Genomic DNA, 22,700 nt, shown 5'->3' on the forward strand with positions numbered 1-22,700 from the left:
ACACATCCACGCACACACACACGCACGCAAGGTGATGTATAATAAGAAATGAAAGCTGACGTTCAATGTCACCTCACCTGACCACCTTCTCCGTTCAACAACTTATTAAAACCAGTCAGGGAACCCCCTCCTTACAACCTCTTCACGCAAGCAATTATGTCACGTGATATAGCTGACGATCACAGCAAGATGGTGTTTCGTTTTATTCACTAAGAATTACGGCAGTTTTGGATTTATCCCGTCTAGTGGTAGAGTGACAATCGAGTAGAACAATTTCTCCCGTCTGACAGATGTAAGTATTTCATAAATACAAACATAGCGGTGTGTCATTGTGGTCGCGCCCTCCATTGTTGGCTGTGCTCGAAGAGCAGGTTGTTGAACGATGGGCGCCTTCATGTAGAGGTTTACATGACCAAGAGTATTAACACCTTTACACATATTGACTTTCAAAATTACCGTCCAGCTGAATCTGTTCTGTATGCTGTCTCATGTTACCCCACCAACTATATATGTCTGACGGAGTTTATTTGAAAGAAACAGCTCGCCCAGCGCAAACCAAGCGTGGCGTCGCATACCAGGCTGAGGGTCTACACCTGTGGGTGTGTCCACAGGGGTTCTATTCACTGTTTGGACAATAATTTAAAAAAATGAAAATCTAGATTTTTGCAACCGTATATTGTTGTTATATGTTATGAGTAAGTTATATTTCAAATTTGAAGGAAATCGGTGAAGAAATGGATTTGTCAGAAAATTCTCCCGCGACACTGATTACATAAAATACAGTGTATGAGTGCAGCGGGAGCATTTTCTGAAAAATCCATTTCTTCTCCGATCTTGTTCATATTTGAAATATAAGTTCCTCATAACATATAAGAACAATATACGGTTGCAAAAATCTAGATTTTCATTTTTTAAATTATTGTCCAAACAATGATTCGAACCCCTGTGGGTGTGTCGATCAACAATACTGTAAATGTTCGTGTAACTTTGTTACCCGAACATTAAATTTGTGTCCGGAGTTATAATTTACATGTCAGTGAATGCAACTTCTACCATGAAAAGAAATGGTCTACACCGGAAACTGTGTCAGAGGATTATGGAACTATTACACCCTTAAGCTGTTTTTTGAAAATTAATTACATCTAGTTTAAACAACCAGCTCACACTACATTCTACAATGGACCACTACAATTTATCATCTTTCCAAACTTCTGAAAACTGGAAAATAGAAAACTGTTTTGTGCATTTATTGATTTTTCTGAAAACGTTTAAACTGTTTCAAATGAAGGAAAAAGGGTTATATTGAACAGCATAACTGGAAAGTGATTTAAAGTTATTCATGGCATGTTACGAAAGGTTAAATTTTGTGTTCAGGTAATGGAGTGATTACCCATTATGTAGTTTTGGCATTCCACAAGGTGAACATTTATCGTCAGTATTATTTTCACAGTTTCTAAATGACCTTGTATATTATATACAGAAGGACTACTGTAAAGGCGTTAAATTTGAACAACCACTAAGAAACGATGCTTTACTTGTATAGTTGTATGCCGGCGACACTGTTTTACAACACCCACCATCACAATCACAATTCATATTTATATTCATATATATTCACACATTTAATCAAATACATTCAAGCATCGTGGTATAAACTACACTGACTATATATACATATAATATCTATAATATGGGTGATCAGGCTCGCTGACTTGGTTGACACATATCATCGGTTCCCAATTGCGCAGATCGATGCTCATGCTCTTGATCACTGGATTGTCTGGTCGAGACTCGATTATTTACAGACCGCCGCCATATAGCTGGAATATTGCTGAGTGCGGCGTAAAACTAAAATCACCCAAGTCTAGTTTTTATAAGACACACAAAGAGTTACAACCATACCCTGCGGATTATACTGGGGCACGGAATCTGCTCCAGTTTATTCTCCCAGCTGTATCTAATCTGAATATATATTACTAATGAAAGCCAGTACACTGGGTGGATGACCAGCAACATACTATGAACACTTTAAAAGATACGTAACCAACATAGCTATAAATAAACACATACATGATCAACAGGATATCCTTGCTCACTCATTCTCAAAGACAGAAATAGGAAAGTGAAAAGCTGACGTTTAGGTAAATGAAATTGTCTGTAGGATTACTGTTTTAGTTAAATCACATTTTGGTTATACCTGTACCGATGATTTACATGATATTAAAGCATGGCGCTATAATTAACTAACACCACACAAAATGACTGTATTACCCAATTTTACTAGCGTCAGGAAATACTCGTTTCATCCGGCGGCCATATGAACAACGTTTGAAATCTACGTATCATCTTGGCCGTCAGATTTACACACGTTTAAAGGGGTGTTAAAATAAACCAACATTCAACTCTGCATTTACATGTATTTCACAGGTGTGTAAATCTGGCCATTGTTTTCATGTGTTTCCTAACATGTGTAACATATGTAAATGCTGTGATTGTAGGACATGGATTTCAATACCCTTGAAATCTCGTATGACCAGGGTCAGATTTGTCATATATTTAGCACATGCGTAAATGGTTGGAAATGGGTAAATATAGTGTTACATGATTAGCACTACCTTAACATGTATTTCAATGGTTCTGTAATATAACTGTCACATAGGGTTCGTTAGCGCGTCCGAGCACGCCATAATGTACTGAGATAACACATGGTGAAGTGATACCCATGACTGAGCACCACTAATAACGTGCATGTCTTTCTTGACATACACATGGTGTCTGTTTAAAAGCTTCAAATATCGGGTCTATGGCCCAGAGCGATATGTATGCTAGGGTGTGTGTGTGTGTGCGAGGGAGGAGGGTGTGGCATGGGGTAGGCCTAGGGTGGGGTGGTGGCGGTGGGTCGGTGTTGGGGTACTGATAAGTCTTTCTGACCAGTAGGTAATATCGTTTATACTTTTTGAAATGGAAATTACATAACAGTTTATATAACTGACCTTAGGTACACTTCTTAAATATGCTATACAAGGAGACACTGCTAATTACAATAAAACACAGACAGATTTTTTCACACAGACATGAACCGGTAGGTCCCTAATTTTAGTGCTCACTTGTATGAGTTATCCGACTGATCATAACTGAACCAATTTCCTTATCTATACTTTCATAAAATATGATTACAATGTATTAATGATTACTGTTGTAAATGTGTGAACATGCACATACTTGGTATGACCTCTTTTTGATTCGGAATACAGGTATTATCCCATACGGACGTTTTCTCAAATTTCAGTTACCCGACGGAATATACTGTAGACATATTTTGTTTCCATCTCTTGGGTAGACTATAGAAAATTGTAGTGATTGCAATTAGCTCATAACTAAGCAGTTTCGATAATTATTTGAAATCTTACAACCTGCCAGCATTTATGTTGCTCATGCGTTTTCTTTTTTGCTTTTGCTTTTTGCTGTCTAATTTGTTATACATTATGTAATTATGTTAATCATTTTGGTATCTCAATATCATGGAATATAATGTTTACTTATTATTCTATTAAAGTACCGAAACGTTTTATCTGTATACTTTACTGTTATTGGGTGAAACTGTTAAAAGTACCTTCGTACAGAATTTCCAGGAAATAGAAACTGAAAATTACTAGATAAATTGAAAACTAAATTGGATAAAGATCGAAAACAATCATTATTTATATTCCTTTTTTTTAAATTATCAGTGTGCAGATCATGTCACTAACATAAAAACTGAATGATATATGGTGACAAAACTGGGTTCAATCTTGAATGTATAATAAATGTACCAATGTATATTCTTTAACAGTATCAAGGGATGATGGGGTATGCTCGTGGTTGAAGCGTTCGCCTGTCAGGTCAAAAACCGGTGTTTGATTCCCGACATAGGCAAATTAAGACTGAAATTATATTATTTTGATATAAGGCAAAGATCTTAATTTCAAGAAGTAATTTGGAAGATTCACAGACTAACAACATTTATATTGGGGCTACATGTGCAGGAAGCATCTTCAATTATATAATCACATTCCACAAACATCAGATAAAGGTTTAAATGACAAGCATATTTATTGGTATCTTGCCAAGTTCTGTCCTCTCTCAATGCAGTATAACTAGAGTGCTGTGGTCACTACCTCAGGTGGCCAACTTCAGACATCCAATTACTTTTCAGTATTTTCTGACAGACATATATATGGAAAATTAACTTTTACGGGTATGGAAAGAGTGGGGGGAAACACGTGCAAAGTATTAGTCAGCTGAGATTATCCTTCAAAAACATCATATGTACAACAATCACTTATCATTATGTGCAACCAAAGCATTGCAAAAAGGTCATATTTCCAGACAGCCTAACATCACCTTTGGCCGGAGTTTCAAATAATTTGACACCGAAAGCCTGTCAGTTAACGCAAAGGAAATAACCCTTGTGTTTTAAAATGATGCCTTAAAAATAGTCACAATGAAGTGTAGGTTGCCATGCATTTTCTAGTCTGTCTCACAGTCCCTGAACCACATTATTTCCCCTACTGCCTAGCCCTCTCTGCAATGCTAAAGCCTTAAATGAAGCAAGTCTAGATCTCCTCAGGTCCAGGGTCTGTTAACATCTGCAAGAAACCTAACTTACTTTGGGGGTCGGGTTACAAAGTAAACATATCTAACTGCCATGGCTGGCCGGACTGAATCTCGTAACTCCCTGGGGCTCCTTTTCATTTTAAATAGGTTTGTTTGTTACTATCAAAATTATATATATTCAGACACTAAGCGTTGGTCTATGTATTTTCCAATATGATGGAAATACTAATACATGTATTTACCAAATAAAATTCTAAAGGAGCCTTTCTTCAAGCAGTAACTTAACGCCATACATAGCTAGACATGCTTAGATGATAGACTGCATATAAGGCATCATAGATATTTCACAAACCCTTAGCCTCATTAGCTTATTGCCTCCCCACTTGCGAATTAAGCGTTGGCAGATGTAAATGTTTCTGGAGATGTTGGTCCCGCCAGCTGTGGATGTTTGGTATGACACTCCATACCATTGTTTGGGTGTTTTAATTGCAAATATGATTCAAATAGCTTAACCTACATTTCGATATCCTCCGAATGTACATTTGGTGGAAAATATGCATTCGTCCCGAGACAAGGACGAATGTTTATATATAATGAAAAAATAGTAACAGCACTAGTATCCGTTTTGTCTTTTGTCTTCTACCCGTCAGAACTAGATTCACAACTACTCTCTGATACGAACATATTTTACAGAAAAAAAAGTTCTCCTGAAGCTGTGGAAATCTAGACTTGCCACATTTTGTAGACTTGCGTGTGCTTGGATATATTTGCTTCAGGGTCTGTATGACAGACGACGTCCTAACATACGCTCAGTCACATGTGTCTCCAGGTCACGGAGAATCAGTGGTTAGAGGCCCGTATTGCAATTCTCGTGCGTTTGCCAGGCGCGTAGCAAGGCTTATTTTTCGTGTAAGCCCTATGGGCTGCAAAGATTTATATTATAGGCGGTATTGAGGGCTTGCCCAACTTTCATTTTTATGAGACTTGAAGAGTTATCGTTTGACGTTTGATGATTTCAATTGCTTCAAAATATTGTCGAAATTGAAATGTGATTTCCTCATATACAAATATGTTTGGACATAGTTTACACATGTCTGCTGCATTGATACAATACCATACATCGAGTATTTGGTGTTTTTGCTAAAATAAATGATAAACAAATGAAAAATAAACAACTGCATTTCAGTGATGATTCACATATACTGAAAGCCATTAAAAATGCAATTTGACATTTATACTTTCTTTACTCACACTAATTTTAACATATATAAACCTAACTGGCAGATATGTTTTAAGTGAACATCTGTGAATAATTTCATCTGAAAATGTTCAGTCAACAACAACATCAGTGACGCAACAACGACATCACACAAAGGAGGGGTTACTTGCAGTCAATATCGTGTGTCCACCGTGCGCTGCAAGACATGCTCGCAGTCTTTGGGGCATTGAAAGAAACACATTTCTCAGGAACAGCTGTTGGGTGGTCTGCAGCCTCTGATGGTCTGTGGTCTGATGACACCACTCCCTCCAAAACGAACATGTTCAAGGACACAGTTTGGCGCATGTCTTTCTCCTTTACGTCGATAAATCTGTTGACGTCCATCTGCAAAGGCTAAGTTAAACCTGGATTCATCTGAAAAAATGACATCTGGCCATGTCCTGTTGCCAAGATTGGCCCCATTTGCCTGTCTGGCAAGTCTGTGGCGATGCAATAAGGTTGGACCACGGTACGAGTGCCGACACCGGATGTTGAAGGCAGCAAGGCGTCCTTGCACCTTTTTAGGCGCTGAAATGACGTTGACTCCGGTAGCCCGAAAACGTTGTCTGAGTCGACTTACAGTGGATTGATGCACATTAAAGTGCCTGGATATCATCACATCTGAAGCACCTTGGCTGACCATACCGATAACCTGATTCCTTTCGTCTTGTGTCAAGTGTGGGATTTTCTCAAAGTGATTGAGTTCCACAATTCCTTGTGCTTTTACAGGGCCTGGGTGCAGGTAATGCATGTGCACAACGTGTTTCATGAATGTGGATGTGTTTACGAGAAATGTCAAATGTTCAGTTTTAAGTATCAAAGTTCATGTGAGGGGAATGCTCCGGGACTCGAACTCGAAATGGGCCAGAATAACAGCCTTTTATCCCTACATCCTCTGTATCGCAGGAAAAAATCTTCAATAGAACTTTTGTAAGTTTCAGGACAACAAATACCAATTGCGATTTTAATGGCTTTCAGTATGTAATCATGACTGTAACAAAACATCCTTATACATGTCGATGGAAAAACAATCATCACCGAAGGATAACGATACAGTTATTTCCAATGTTGTAGAAAGCACTCCACTTACTTAGGAAAACACTGATATATTGTGCTCATGTCGGAATGATATTTTCAGCCCCTGTCAGATCCGAACTTGAACATGCGAGGTCTGCGTCTGTGTCAGACTAAAGGCCTACAAGATGTTTATCAACACTGGGGCGTAATAGCCATACATCTTCTTCAAACAAGGGAATATATAACTTGTGAGAATGACTTCTGCGACAGGGACAGTTACAGCAATGCGACATCACAATTACTTACGTGATATTTACTCGCAATCTGAGTTATGGATCGTCAATTTAAACAGGACAACATAGACGAATTTCACAAAAGGCACGGAGATCCATTATGCCTATGATATACTCAGAGAACGCACCCGCCTGTGCTATCCGGTCATAATCGCTACACGATAAAAACAATTTTTCATTTCATGTCTCACAGAATATATAATTTGATATGGCATTGTTTGTTATCGTTAGAGAAATACATGTGGACAACTTTAAGTTTATGTATGGCGCTATTTCAGTAAAGGCTGAGCGAATGGAGAAATAACATTGTTCAGGCACTGTGAGACTATTAGGGAAGGTCACATGCAGTGCAATAATATTCCAATTATGTACTGCCACAAAATATTTTATAGTAGTGGTGCGCGAGCTGAACAGACTTAAGAAATTACGAGTTGGTTCGTCTAGCAGATTTGGCTGTGCTCCAAGAGAGACAAAGTGCTATTCTATTGGAACAGCTAGGGACACTTGCGAGGACAAAGGACCAACGCATCGCCCTTTGTTCACCACTGAACCTTTTAATCCCTCGAAACATGCACCTCACAAGATTTGCCAACACCACAGACAAGGCGTAACTGATACTGGTAGCAAGAGCGAGTGCAGCTTGATAAGGCGTATGAACTTGCGTAATACTGTTTTCTTTGTCAGGCTCTTGTGGTGATAAGAATATTGAGGTCAAGTGAACGTTGATTTCAAACGTACTAAAATGTGTGAAAATGAAATTACATGAACCAAGTAATTCACATGATGGAAACATATGATCATCTTGCTTGAGTACAGGGAAGATGAAGGTGTATGAACGGTGCACATATATACCCCTGAAATCCGGTATGATACATAAATATCTAAGGTGTGTAAATATTTGCAAATTTGAAAATTTACATGTGTTTCCCACCTCAAAGGAAGTGGAAAAATTCACATGTTTGCAATTCAACCCGAGGTGGAAACTTAGAACGAAATCGAAGGATCTGAAAAATTTATGAAATTCGGAAAGACTTCCGCCCGTATCGCCTCTTAAATTTCATTCTAGTCTACAAATAATATCACCTGAGTATACAATTCCTCATCCAGTGTTTGGAAAACAATCGGTAAATTAGGATGAGTTTTAACATACAGTTCTTTTAGATCTGAACATACTGAAGACATACAACTTTTGAAGAACTCAAAGAAATTTAGACTTTTTCAGCTTTAAAATTTGACCCACGTGATCCATTGGGGGGATACGGGCGGAAGTCTTATCTGAAATTCAAAGGAATGCATTGGAAATACTGTATGATCATGTATTTACCGGGGTATCTGTTTTGCAATTCATGTTTGGAAATCCCTGACCATCCGGTCAGGGCAACGAAGGTGCTTGTACATACGAAAATGTACGATGAGCATATGTTTCAAAGGTATAGATTCATATGAAATATATGCCCGAAGTTAGGAAATATCTGAAAACATACGTAAATCCTGCCATGGCATGTATTGCCTACTGTATTTACGTTTATTTCAATGGTTTACTATCCGGCTTTTGGTCCTGTGTAAGTACTATTTTACAAGAACATAATTGTAAAAAAGCCATACAAAATACATAGCTTGCCTGTTAGAACATATGGCCAGTTTCAGTCTACAGTGGCTTGTGTGCTGTGTAGCTGAAGTGCTTAACATCAGTATTTACCCCACAGCTACCAAAAGGCAGTTAAATAATATTAAAGTTGAATTAGAGAAAAGTCATCCAGGAGCTAAGTAGAAAGCAAGTTTATTGTATTCTGTACTTCACAGTAAAAGTAAATACATTATTTCATTATAATATAATATAAATGTATATACAAATATGTAAACTTCAGACATATCTACAACACTGCCACACATGTACAACATTTATGACTATATTCATGGTCTCCTTCTAACTTATGTTCGACCCGTGAAGATCCGGGGTAGAATAGGTCCTCAGCAACCCATGCTTGCCACAAAAGGCGACTATGCTTGTCGTAAGAGGCGAATAACGGGATCGGGTGGTCAGGCTCGCTGACTTGGTTGACACATGTCATCGGTTCCCAATTGCGCAGATCGATGGTCATGCTGTTGATCACTGGATTGTCTGGTCCAGACTCGATTATTTACAGACCGCCGCCATATAGCTGGAATATTGCTGAGTGCGGCGTAAAGCTCAACTCACTCACTCACTAACTTATGTTCAGGACGCCGTTTGTTAATAACCATGCAAACACATGTTACCACTCACCAGTGATGCGAAACATAGTTACATGTATATTCATTTCTTTAGGACATTTTGGGCATTTTTGCTTAAAGTTACGTCTCCGATATGTATCGATAATAGATCGATATTTAGTTAACGATTACCGATCTCTATGTTCTATATCGATAGTCAGACCTAGTAAATATGTAACATGTTGGTGTGTCAGTCAACAATAGATATTGTCCGTTCACGTCTCTCACTCTTGTCACTTGAATAGAAGCGATAAAACCCTTTACACACTCATATAAACTAATAGACTTCGTTTCCGAAGGTTTGAGACAATTCAACAGTTTTAGTCTGCAATGAAATAATATGTTTCAGCGCACTGAAACTAAATGGAAACTCTCAGCAACAGTTTCACTGGTAGAAACATGACGGAGACCTAGAATTGTTGGTTTCAGTTTTCTAAACTAAGCGGAAAGCCTAACTGTCAATTTCTGGGTACAGAAACCTTGCGGAAACCTACATTACCCAGTATCCATTAGATTTCCACAAGAACGGAAACTAAGTTATTTTGCTGTGAAAAAATCTCTGCTAAAAGGAGAGTCGATTGTGACTAAACCTCGAGCATATATTTGATTCAGCAGTATTACAGCTGTTTGATGTTGCAAAATTGTTTGTAAACCAATGGAGTCTGGGACGGACAATCCACTTATTGACACCACGCGATACTATCACAGAGCATGTGTTGATGAATCTCTGTGACGCTAACATTGTAAAGCAAGTTTCAGTTAACATGTCATTGAAAGCAACTTTCTATATACGCTGAGGTGACGGTGCGGTGAGGTGAGGTGAGGTTTAACGTCGTGCTTGAGAATATTTCGCTCATATGACGACGTGCATGCGTGTGTATGTGTATGTGCGGCTGCTTGTACTAGCCCAGACTTAAGCTGGTTTTATAGTGCTAGCCCACTGAGATACCATGCCGCAGTGAAGCATGAATACCCCACTCAGACACATTATACTGACTTCGAGCCGACCAGTCCTTGTTGTACCCATTAATGCCGAGCGCCAGGCAGGGACCAACAAGTACCATATTTTAACGTCTTTTGGTATGACGCGGTCGGGGATCGAACCCGCGACCTTCCGCTCTCCGGGCGGACGCTATAAGAGTGCCTACAAAATCTCTTAACACTATCACGTACACGGAGGCGGTCGTATAAGAGTGCCTACAAATTTATCTCTTAACATTATCACTGGCATACAATTTCTTTCAGATCGAGCAAGACTGGGCTCCAGACATGGCGGAGAAAGGTGAGATAAACTGGCAATTCCACATGGATGCTTTCCACCTAACAGCAGCCACTCACAGTGTCGTTACCTGGAGGAATACGCGGTTCTCAGATTACAGAAAAAAACTGTAAAAAACCCGAAGATGCCTACTAAACTACCTTAAAAATATTTTAGCAAATGTAACAGGATTTTCTCTTTGATTTCGTATGATTAGAGCTTCTTTCAAGTTTGAACAAACTTTACAATTTATTGAACTTTTAGTGAACTTTAGGAATGCTCCAAACATGTCCACTGATAAAATAAAACCAATTCTAAACATCATGTATATCAATAAGACGATGGAGTCCATTTTTAGTGGTCAGTTTGAACATGATAAATGTGCGGATCGTCTTTGAACCTTCACAAAGTTTAATTCATTGAAATTGTTTTGGCTTTTACATTTTAACCTGCTTAACCACATTTTGAAACAGTGGAATAACACAATATCTGTTATATTAGTTCCAACACAAAAACTTAGTGGAATATCATTGGCTGTGCTAATCTTGATAACACATTGTTTTGTATCCAGGTACGTCGGTCCACGTTACTGGTAACCAAGGAACCGCCCACAGCGTGTATGCCATCGGAATCCACCAAGGGACTCTAAACGGTATGCCTACAATATAACTATAACGTCCTTCTGTTCCTCCAGTTACCTAATATGCCCGGGAATTTATACAACGAATGAACATATTGTCACCTCAACAAAAAGAGTATTTTGCAATGTTGCCCACGGCGTGTTTGCCATCGGAATCCACCAAGGGACGCTAAACATTAAACGTTCACATACATTTATTCCTCTAGTTATTCTATCTATCTGAGAAAAATCACAAGTAATCAACGTTATCACGCTAACAAATAGAGTATTTTGCAACATTGCCCACGGCGTGTATGCCTCGGGATTCCACCAAGAGGCGCTAAAGGGTATGTTTACAGAATAACTATAACATACTCAAGAAATGAACGTTATCACGCTAACGAATAGAGTATTTTGCAACATTGACCACGGCGTGTATGCCTCGGGATTCCACCAAGAGGCGCTAAAGGGTATGTCTCCAGAATAACTATAACATACTCAAGACCCCTAGTTACCTTATACATGGGTCTACTCCGTATAGAGAATTAGTAGAAACTAGGGTTAGGTATTGCCAAAAATTTCGTATTGCGATATATTGCGATATTCGTGGCGTATTGCAATAATGTAACACATGGCTTAAGGTAATGAAAGTACTGTTTCCGTTCTTTTGAAACAATGCCACTGGCCACTGTCAGGACTCAGACGTGGTTTTCAAAGAAATCAACTGAAAACGTTTCCAAACTGATGACCTCGCTCTAAAGTTTGGAACTCGAGAGAAAGAGTCTGCCGCGGCGTCCGCTATTTTGGTTTGTTTATCAATACAACGAGTGCCGTTACCAATCTATTTTTTTTATTAAGATGGTTTAAAAGTCACGCAAATGCAATTATATTACCAATAAACATACTCAGAAGTATTAATGTATAATAATACAAAAGAAATTGAAATGTTATTAGTATTTTTGACTACATCACCAAAATTACCAATTATGGTCACGGAAATTTCTCATCGTATCGGGTGAATCGGTTCGCGAAAAATGTACTACAATATATCGTATTGTGAAGTTCGGTTAACCGGTATTATCGGCCACCCCTAGTAGAAACGTCAACTTGACTTGTTACATATGTCCATAAATCCTTCATGCTATTACGTTTTTCTATAAAATGCCATTACTGACCTTTTGTTTCCTTTCTTTTCCAGTAAACAACAATGTGGATGAAGAAAGGCTGTGTCATTTAAAAGGTAAAACTGGAGTGAGTGAGAAACGTCTCATCGGCTACATTTTTGCTATTTAGCGACGAGACAAATATACACAAGTCCATTATAATTACAAAGTTCTATTGTATTTATATATAACCTCATAACATATTGTATTTATATATAACCTCATAACATCACAATATTTTTACATTAAAAACACCACCAAATCTAATTTAAAACAGGCAATCAGTTATTATTTATGATATAGACCAATTTCTTTCATGTAATGAATAAAATAACCAAATACATATATGATAATAATATGTTTGAAAATATATTTCAAAGTATGTAAGTAATTCCGTTATGACCAACGTCTCCCCAGCCGTGATTTATCTGGAATATTGCGAAAAACGGCGTAAAACAATACTCAGTCAGTCAGTAGTCATGTCCTTTACAGCCATGTCCTTTAAAACGACATAAACACACATTCAGTTTGTGTACATCCCATGGGTATCAGAATATCTCTTTAAAGTGCTAATACTTTTACAGATCAAACAAGGAAAGACATTGCTATCTGGAACAGAGGAATGGTCAGAGTGCCAGCCATTGAAACGGTCATAGAGAAGCTTCAAACAAGGCGCCGATGGGTTACTGTTACCGGAAATGCTGGTGACGGCAAGACAACTCTTGGTTACATGACGCTGAAGAGTCTGCAGGATGATGGGAAGGAAGTTTTCAAGATTGATACTCCTGAGGACTACATATTTGTCTTGAGGAAAGCTCCTCACAGTGTTGTTTTGATGAATGATGTTTTGGGAGCTTTTGATTTTGACCAAAGAGCTTTTAGCAACTGGCTTCCCGTATTTCAAATAATTTTAGAAAACCAGATCAAGGAAACTGAACACAAAAGTGGTCCAAGCATAATATTTGTAAGCAGGATCAATGTTTTGGAAGCTGCAAGGAATCAACTTGGAAAATACGGAGACGTCGTTTTGGGAGAGGATTCAATAGTCAATCCCGATAAGCTGAACACAGACAGGGAGAAACTTGACATCTTAAACTTTCATCTTTCCAGACATAATATAAGTGACATTCCAGAAAGTACCAAGATGAACTTATATAATCGGAGTCCTCATGGATTTCCTCATTGTTGTGAGATGTATGTTGAACTGAGGGCAAGTGGACATGAAATTGACATTGTCAATTTCTTTTCTTCACCTCTCAAATTTCTCAGGCACCCATGAAGGGCCACCTCCTCGTGGTGGGTGCTGGGTCACGCCAAGCGCCCTTCAACCCCCCGTTGTGGACCCGTGGGGATATTAGGTCCACCAACCCGTTTGCCGTGGGTTGCGCCCCTGTGTCGGTGGAGGAAGGGAGTCTGGTGGTTGAGGGCACTGGTTCCAGGAACAGTGTTCCTTTGCCCAACACACCACTTTGCCCCTGACTTCACCTAGACGGGTGGTTGAATGGGCCCGGTTCAACCAATCGGCTGGTCATGCTGAGCCCTGTGCATTCAACTTGTTCTTGCACAAATTTGATTCTTTCAAGTGTTTGCCATGGGGTCTTGTTCAAATAGCTTGTAGACCTGCACTATTAATTGATTTTACATAGATCAACATACTTACCTAGAGTCTTAATGCCCAGAAGGCGATGGCTCATGGGTCAATCTGGTGGATTTATTGATCTCGAATTGATACTTCTGCTGGAGAGTATATCATCCCAGTATCCTTGGTGCTGCTAGTTGGAAATCCACTGGCTTATAGCATTGTCTTCGTGATACTCCATGGTGGGTGGGGAGCTGGGATGATGAACCTCTATAACCTTAACATGATACCCCAAAACAACTTAAACGTACATTAGATGATAGTACATCTTCTGATGATGATGCTGTTTCTAACAGCAAATCTGATTATTGGTCACGCTTTTGGTGATTTCCTCATCGGATGATGGTCCGTTGAAGCTGAATCCCTTTGCTCTTTCAAAAGCAATTTATGGTATTGCTGGTGATGTTGTCACAATGAAAAAGATGCGATCTGGCTGTATCTTGATTGAATGTAAGTCTGCATTTCAATCAGCTACCCTCTTGGCACTCAAACATCTCGTTTCAGTACCTGTTATTGTGTCACCACATAAAACTTTAAACAGCTCGAAAGGCATTGTCAGAGACCGAGAACGTTGTCTTTCAGACATGTCTGAAGATGATATAGCTTTTGAATTAAAGGACCAGGGTGTGACGGGTGTAAAACGTTTCACGAGTAGGCAGAATGGTCAAATAGTAAAGTTAAACACCTATCTATTTACCTTTCTCTTCCTGTTCCACCAACATCCATTAAAGCGGGTTATTGCAACATTGGTGTGGATAAGTACATTCCTAATCCACTTCGGTGTTATTCATGTCAAAAGTTTGGTCATGGTGCCCAGTCATGTACCAACAGAAAGAAATGCCATCGATGTGGCGAACCTGCTCATGAAATGTTAGAATGCCCAAACAACCCAAAGTGTGTTAATTGTTCTGGTGATCACGCTGCCTCTTCCAAATCATGCCCTGTGTGGCAACTACAATACAAGGTAGTTAAAATGAAACATGAAAAAATGTTTCTTTTTCAGAGGCTAAACGTTTGGTGATGTCAACTACAACTCCAACTGCAGCTGTGTCATACTCTGCAGTAGTTGCACGTCATCCTAACATGTCTACTAAATCCGTTGAATGCCAGACAGATATCACCTGGGTGCATACTGAAAACAGTCATTGTCTGAAATTCACGTTGTGGCGTCTACCCAAACAAAACCACCATCCCGTCCAAAATCTCGTTCACCATCACCTGTTGTGATAAATGCCAGCAAAAACATCAACTATTCAAGAAAACCGGAACGAGTGCCCAAAGGTCAACGGAATCGGGTACAACTCTTCAACAAATATGAAATTCTAGAAGATATGGATGTCACCCTCACCACCGTACGCGCCGCAAAAGTCATTCACCACAGTCTAGGAACAGATCCCCTGTCTTACCACCTAATGTAACATGAACAACACTACTACACTTATCCAGTGGAATTGCAGAGGTCTTAAGACCAACTTAACTGAAATACAGCTGTTAATCCAAGACTTTCAACCATCTGTTTTCTGTCTCCAGGAAACTTACCTGAAGCCGACGGATACATTTGACTTACGTCAGTACAATTCTCATCATTCCTTTTCTCCTTCGGGTGGCAAAGCCACTGAGGCTCCTCTATTTTAGTGAAGCAGGATATCATACATAGCCCTGTTCATCTTACCACTAATCTTCAGGCTGTTGCAGTCCGCCTCACGTTACACATTGCTTTTACTTTATGCTCTTTATATATCCCTCCATCTTCAAACCTCCAACAATCTGAACTTCAATCTCTATATGACCAGTTACCTCAGCCCTGCATACTCATGGGGATTTGAATGGACATAATCCTTTATGGGGAAGTAGTGGTATTAATACCAAAGGTAAAATATTAGAGGATTTCATTTCTGACAATAGTCTATGTATTTTAACGATGGTACTAACACATATTTACACCCTGCAACGGGTAGTTATTCTGCCTTGATCTAACAATCACAGATGCAAACCTTCTGAATGAATTTTCATGGTCAGTTCATGATGATTTATGCGGAAGTGACCACTTTCCTACATTTTTAACAGTCAGTAACCCATCTGACGTTCCGCCTTCATCAAGGTGGAATTTTTCAAAGGCTAACTGGTCTAAATTCACATCATTGTGTTCTGAGAAATTAAAACATGAAGCATTCCAGAATATCACTGATCCCATTCAGCTGTTTTCAGATGAACTGAATGCTATAGCTACCGAATCCATTCCTAAGTCCTCTGCTAATCCACACATTCGTAAGCCATGGTTTGATGGAGATTGCAAACGGGCTAGAAAAATAGGAAAAGAGCGGAAAAAATATTTTGCAAACATCCAAGTGTACATAATTTGAATAATGTTAAGGTAACCAGAGCTAAAGCTCGACGTACCTTCAAACAAAATAAACGTCAATCATGGAGAACCTACGTCTCCAAGATTAATTCCCGCACACCTCTATCAAAGGTGTGGAATATGGTCCAAAGAATCAAAGGCAAAGGTTCAAAACGAGTGTTAAACACCTCAAGGAAGGAGATCTTATTTTGGAGAATACTTCAGATATCGCAAACAAACTTGGTGAAACATTAGCTAAACACTCGTCTTCATCAAACTATCTTCCTGAATTTCAGAAATATCAGGAGATCGAGGAAAAAAAGAACATTAATTTCAACTCCGAAAATGGAGAAGATTACAACGAAGTCTTTTCACTACATGAGTTACAAACTGCCCTTGGGCAAGCTCATGATACGGCAGCAGGGGCTGATAATATTCACTATCAGCTCCTAAAACATTTGCCGGAATCGTGTCTTGAAGTACTTTTAGACATTTTTGATCAAATTTGGACTTCAGGAAATTTTCCTCCTTCTTGGCGGAATGCTATTGTTGTTCCGATTCCTAAACCTGGCAAGGACCATTCAGATGCATCTAATTATCGACCTATATCATTAACTAGCTGTGTTTGCAAAACTATGGAACGAATGGTAAATAATCGTTTAGTGTGGTATTTGGAAACCAATAATCTTATTTCAGATATTCAATGTGGTTTCCGGAAAAACCGCAGTACTATCGATCATTTAGTCCGATTAGAATCCTATGTTAAAAATGCTATTGTAAATAAACAACACGTAGTATCCATTTTCTTCGATCTGGAGAAAGCATATGATACTACTTGGAAGCACGGCATTTTGAAAGATTTACATGATTTCGGGTTGAGAGGTCGTTTACCTCATTTTATCTCGCAATTTTTAACAGACAGACAATTTCAAGTCCGAGTGGGTTCAACACTGTCCGACTATTACACTCAGGATCAGGGTGTCCCACAAGGCAGTATTTTGTCTGTCACACTTTTTAGTATCAAGATCAACAGTTTATCCAAGGTTTTAAATGATTCAATTGATGGATCACTTTTTGTGGATGATTTTAATATTTCTTGTCGAGGGAAAAATATGCATACTATTGAAAGGCAATTGCAGTTGTGTTTAAATAAAATAAATAAATGGTGTCTTGAAAATGGTTTTAAATTTTCTAAATCAAAACTAATTGCATACATTTCTGTCGTAAATATAAACCGCATAAAGACCCGGAACTGTTTCTCAATAGCACTCCCATCAAAGTTGTTAAGGAGGCCAAGTTCTTGGGTTTAATTTTCGACTCCCATTTAACGTTTCTGCCGCATATTAAATCCCTTTAAAACTAAATGCCTGAAGGCACTTGACTTGTTGAAAGTCGTTTCAAATTCTAAGTGGGAGGGATCAAGCCACTCTCCTACATCTATATCGATCACTGGTCCGCTCGAAACTTGATTATGGCTCCATCGTATATGGTGGAGCCTGCAAAAGCAACTTAAAACTATTAGATTCTGTCCATCACCAAGGTCTAAGACTTTGTCTTGGTTCCTTTAGAACTTCACCTGTTGACAGTCTCTACGTCGAGGCAGATGAACCATCTCTTACACAACGCCGTATAAAATTGTCCTTGCAGTATATCACAAAACTTTATTCTAACGAGTCCAACCCTGCATTCAAATGTGTCTTTACTCCTCTTTATGAGGATTTGTACAACAAAAAGCCTTCTCTTGTTCCACCTCTTGGTTTAAGAATTAAACCATTCATTTCTGCTGCCGGCATTGAGGTAGAAAATATAGCTCCTTTCCGTCTTCTTTCTTCTCCTCCTTGGCAACTGGTTAGGCCTGAAGTTGACCTAACTCTGACAAAGTTTAAGAAATCTGAAACTAATGAATTACAATATAAACAAGAATATAATCAACTAAAAACTAAATATAATACTTACAAATCCTTATTTACAGATGGGTCCAAGGACGGTGGCGCGGTGTCATGTGCCACTGTCATTGGATCCAGAACAATATCTTCTAGAATACCAGATAACAGCTCCATTTTTACAGCAGAAGCAAACGCCATATTAACGGCTCTTAAATATATTCAACGACATCCTAAACATAGACAGTACATAATCTTTTCCGATTCTCTTCGTGTCTTCAGGCTATTAAAAATATTTCTTGTAAACATCCACTTTTATTAGAAATTATTGAATTGTACAATCAACTTGCCACTGGCCAATGCGACATCGTCTTTGTTGGTTACCCAGCCACGTTGGCATTTCTGGGAACACGATGGCCGATCTTGCTGCCAAGGCAGCACTCAACAAATCTGTGACACCACTTCTTATTCCTTACTCTGATTACAAAGCTTGCATTAGAACCTACATTCGTGATCTGATGCAGAAGAAGTGGGACACCCAAGTAGGTATCAATAAATTACATGAAATAAAACCTTATATCGGTTACACTTACTTGGGTTGTCAGTCCAGATTTGAAGAGGTCATCATGCGACGATGTCGTATTGGCCATACAAGGTATACTCACAAATATTTGTTAAATGGTGAAGATCCTCCGTTTTGTATCCTTTTGTGATGAGAGTCACAGTCAAGCATCTCCTGCTTGACTGTGTTGAATTCTCCATCATAAGGGATAAATATTTCAATGTTAAAACTGTTAAGGATCTTTTAATTCTGTTCATCTTCATTTAATTCTTGGTTTTTTAAAAGAAATTGATTTCATTAATGAATTTTGATTAATATATTCTGTATATAGCTGTGTTTTAATGATTGGTAGTTTGATTAGTAACTTAGATTGTTAGTGGCTGTACTCTCAAGGGGGGGGTTGAAGTATTGTAAAATGATTGTCCCCCTGAGAGGGTACGTAAGTCCCAAAACTTCGAAAGTCAATTTAAACTTACCAGGATTTTTAAACGTAGCATTTTTGTCATTTTAATTGTAGCTAACATTTCTTACAATCGCCAGCAGCTGAAGGGATGGTGTAAATCCAACTAGGGTCCATGCAGGTAGCCAAGGTACTGTAAGTCCCCATGGTCCCTAGTATGGTGATCGACCTCCAGTTGTTGGCGATCTATAGCCTGTTTTTATCTTGTATTGTCCTAATAGTGCTATTAGTTTTAACCTTCCACACTAGTTTTAAATCTAATTGTGATATTCTAGTTGTTTTACTGTCCTTCGATGACAGGTTTTATAATATATACATATTTCATTACAATGTAAAATGTTCTCGTCACGATATGGCTGAAATATTGCCGATGTGACGTTAAATTGTAACTCACTCACTCAAATTTCTCAATTACACCACCCGAGTTTTGATTGATAAGCAGAAATGTTATGATCATTTAAAAATACTCCTGAAGGCTGGTGGTCAATTGGATATTTCAAGCCTTACAGATGCAACACTAAGAACAGAAATGCAAAATACTGCATCTAGTTTATTGGGAAGCTATCTTAAAGTGAGTGGAAATGGTGTTGCATTCTCCCACCCATCCATCTATGAGAGTGTGGCAGTAGCAGTTGGAAACAAAGACCCTCTCTTTGCTGCACAAGAATTTCCTATTTCAGTCATCATGCAAAAGTGTACGGTTCGTGTGCCACAGGAAGGGGAAATTGAGATGTACATCTTCTTCAAAGAATCATCCTCAGCCATGGACGCACTTGTTAAGAGGCTGGGTGCAGAAATACGTCAGCTGAACTACACGGTGTTGCAACATGAGCTCTGCTGGGAACGGAAGTTCTGTGAGCAGTTGATACGCTCAAGTGTCTCAAACACATTTTTTCCCTTTGGCCAGGTAAGAAATTGAATCATTGGCGTAAGTGTAAATGAGAAAGTAATACTCACGGAACAGGAACCTCTGAAGACTTTCGTTCTTGTCCTTAAGATTGTTTAGTCGTTTATGTTTGAACACTGCACTCAGCATTTTACCAGCTAAATGACCGGCGGTGTGCAAATCAAGTGTGCCCTTATAGTTTTAACCTCTACCTGAATCCATTTGCAGGCATGGAACCGTGTCGGTATCAATCAGAGAGACAGTACAGGGGAGAACCCTGCTGCATGCAGCTGTTAGATGTCGCAACTACATTGCTGCTAAGATCCTGCTGGAAAATGGGGCAAATGCGAACATTTCACCAAAGCAAGACATTTCACCTAAAAGTATTCTTGTCTGTGTAGTCGGAAGCATCTTCGAGAAAGACCCATATGCGCTTTTCAGGTTTCTTGCTTATGGAGAAAGTGTACTTCATGATGCATGCAGGCATCGAGATGTAGACGTTGATCTTCTTCGTCTGTTGATTGATTATGGAGCAAACGTAAATAAGGCTAATGAAGATGGAGAGACGGCTTTGCACTTCCTATGTCTCAGAGAGAGCGAAGACGAAGGGGTTTATTTAGGTGGATGGAGAGGGCTTTACAAAACTATATCAAGAATCTTCTTGAAAGCCTTCAGACGTGGATCAAGGGACACAGGGACGACAAAGGACCCAATGATCTTCATCGCAGACAGTTTGGAGACACTGGTGAACCATTTGTGTGAAAGGGACGGTATAGATAAAGAGGAACTAGAAGCTGTACGATGTTCTTTTGCGGAAAGGCAACAGGGAGCAGAGACTGAAGAGATGAAGGCCATCACACTGCTGATCCAAAAAGGGCTGGATGTCAACAAGGCCGATAAACATGGGCAGACAGCCCTTCACTTACTGTGTCAGAGATCTCGTGTAGATGTCAGAACAGTTAATCTGTTGATCCAAAATGGCGCTGATGTGAACTTAGCTGACAGAGCTGAAAATACTCCTGTGCATTACATATGCCAGCGGAAGGAAGCAGATGTCAGTACGTTGTATCTTCTGACAGAACGCAAGGTTGATGACACATTGCAAGATAGATACGGGCGTACCGCCTTACATCATTTGTGTGACAGACAGAACGTCAGACTTGCCAACGTGACTTGATCCAACGTGACAATGTTTCACGATAACAAGGGACGGGTGTTGCATACTCTTGGCATGACGTATCTTGTGGAACTGCGGTCTGTGTCCAGCCTGCTGGTGATCGTGTCAGACATATTTACTTGTTTATGACAAAGTACCTTACCTTAAGTTGTCATCCATAAAGCACCTTACCTTAAGTTGTCATCCATAACCTACCTTCACTTAAGTTGTCATCCGTACCTTACCTTAAGTTGTCATCCATAACGTACCTTACCTTAAGTTGTCATCCATAACGTACCTTCACTTAAGTTGTCATCCATAAAGTACCTTACCTTAAGTTGTCATCCATAACGTACCTTACCTTAAGTTGTCATCCATAACCTACCTTCACTTAAGTTGTCATCCGTACCTTACCTTAAGTTGTCATCCATAACGTACCTTACCTTAAGTTGTCATCCATAAAGGATCTTCGTCGCGAGTAGCTGCAGCGTTGCTGATGCCGTGTTAAGCTATATTCATTCACTCACTTGTAAAGGATCTTTGCAATCTTACTACTATCCATCAACTAAGTTGTCATCCATAAAGTGTCTAACATTTCTCAGTATTCATCAACTTTACACTTTAATGAATTGAAGCTAAAGAGGATAAAGACAAACTAAATGAGTTATGTAAAACCAGGAATACCCACTGTAGCACGTGGAGAAAACAGAAAGCTGAATCTGATGAACTTGCTAGAGTACTAATGAATATTGCTGAGTTCCTTTACATAAAATATATATCGAATTTCACGTTTCGGCATCCATCGCTGCATGAATAACACCCCATGTGTAATAACACCCCATGTGTAATAACGCCCCATGTGTAATAACGCCCCATGTGTAATAACGCTCCATGTGTAATAACACCCCATTGTAATAACACCCCATGTGTAATAACGCCCCATGTGTAATAACACCCCATGTGTAATAACGCCCCATGTGTAATAACGCTCCATGTGTAATAACACCTCATGTGTAATAAGAACCCATGTGTAATAACCAGTTACAAACGCATCATCTGGGTTGGTAAGTTTGTTTATTATCCACGTGGTCAACGTATAGGTAGTTAGGTAGGTACTTAATATCGTACGCCACACGAGTGTCGTATCGAGTTGACCTGTGTCGTAACGACTTGACCTGAGATTCTAACGATTTGATTGGATAACCGATGACCTCTCAGTTAGGTCACGTTGTGACGGAACTACCTGTTCATTCATAAGAAACACGTGAATTCATTCATTCTGCAACTTATATGTGGGAATGTAAACTTTGCGAACG

The 22,700-nt window shown here is 39.2% G+C and overlaps 2 protein-coding genes across 2 annotated transcripts; both read left to right on the forward strand.

The window, feature by feature from the left end:
• The first annotated feature begins 175 nt into the window (after positions 1–175).
• LOC124259524 lies at positions 176–20,563 on the forward strand. The gene is made up of 7 exons (XM_046693654.1): positions 176–292; positions 10,663–10,699; positions 11,247–11,327; positions 12,493–12,534; positions 13,042–13,719; positions 19,747–20,249; positions 20,457–20,563. Exons 2-7 carry the CDS (start codon positions 10,687–10,689, stop codon positions 20,523–20,525), a joined length of 1,386 nt encoding a protein of 461 aa, XP_046549610.1. The 5' UTR covers positions 176–292; positions 10,663–10,686; the 3' UTR covers positions 20,526–20,563.
• Positions 20,564–20,932: 369 nt separating this feature from the next.
• LOC124259527 (ankyrin repeat domain-containing protein 7-like) lies at positions 20,933–22,269 on the forward strand. The gene has a single exon (XM_046693660.1). The coding sequence runs from the start codon at positions 20,941–20,943 to the stop codon at positions 21,403–21,405; it is 465 nt and encodes a 154-aa protein (XP_046549616.1). The 5' UTR covers positions 20,933–20,940; the 3' UTR covers positions 21,406–22,269.
• The last annotated feature ends 431 nt before the right edge of the window (positions 22,270–22,700 follow it).

Source organism: Haliotis rubra, unplaced genomic scaffold (genome assembly GCF_003918875.1).
Source record: "Haliotis rubra isolate DU_JTF1 unplaced genomic scaffold, ASM391887v1 Scf727, whole genome shotgun sequence".
NCBI lineage: Eukaryota > Metazoa > Mollusca > Gastropoda > Lepetellida > Haliotidae > Haliotis > Haliotis rubra.

What these genes read in the sequence shown, in the direction of transcription:
- LOC124259524 (XM_046693654.1), top strand. An exon ending in CCACCAAGGGACTCTAAACG is followed by an intron (nt 11,328 to 12,492) that starts GTATGCCTACAA and finishes TTTCTTTTCCAG; the next exon opens with TAAACAACAATGTGGATGAA. An exon ending in AAGGCTGTGTCATTTAAAAG is followed by an intron (nt 12,535 to 13,041) that starts GTAAAACTGGAG and finishes ATACTTTTACAG; the next exon opens with ATCAAACAAGGAAAGACATT.
- LOC124259527 (XM_046693660.1), top strand. Translation starts at nt 20,941, where the DNA reads ATGATCTTCATCGCAGACAGTTTGGAGACACTGGTGAACCATTTGTGT.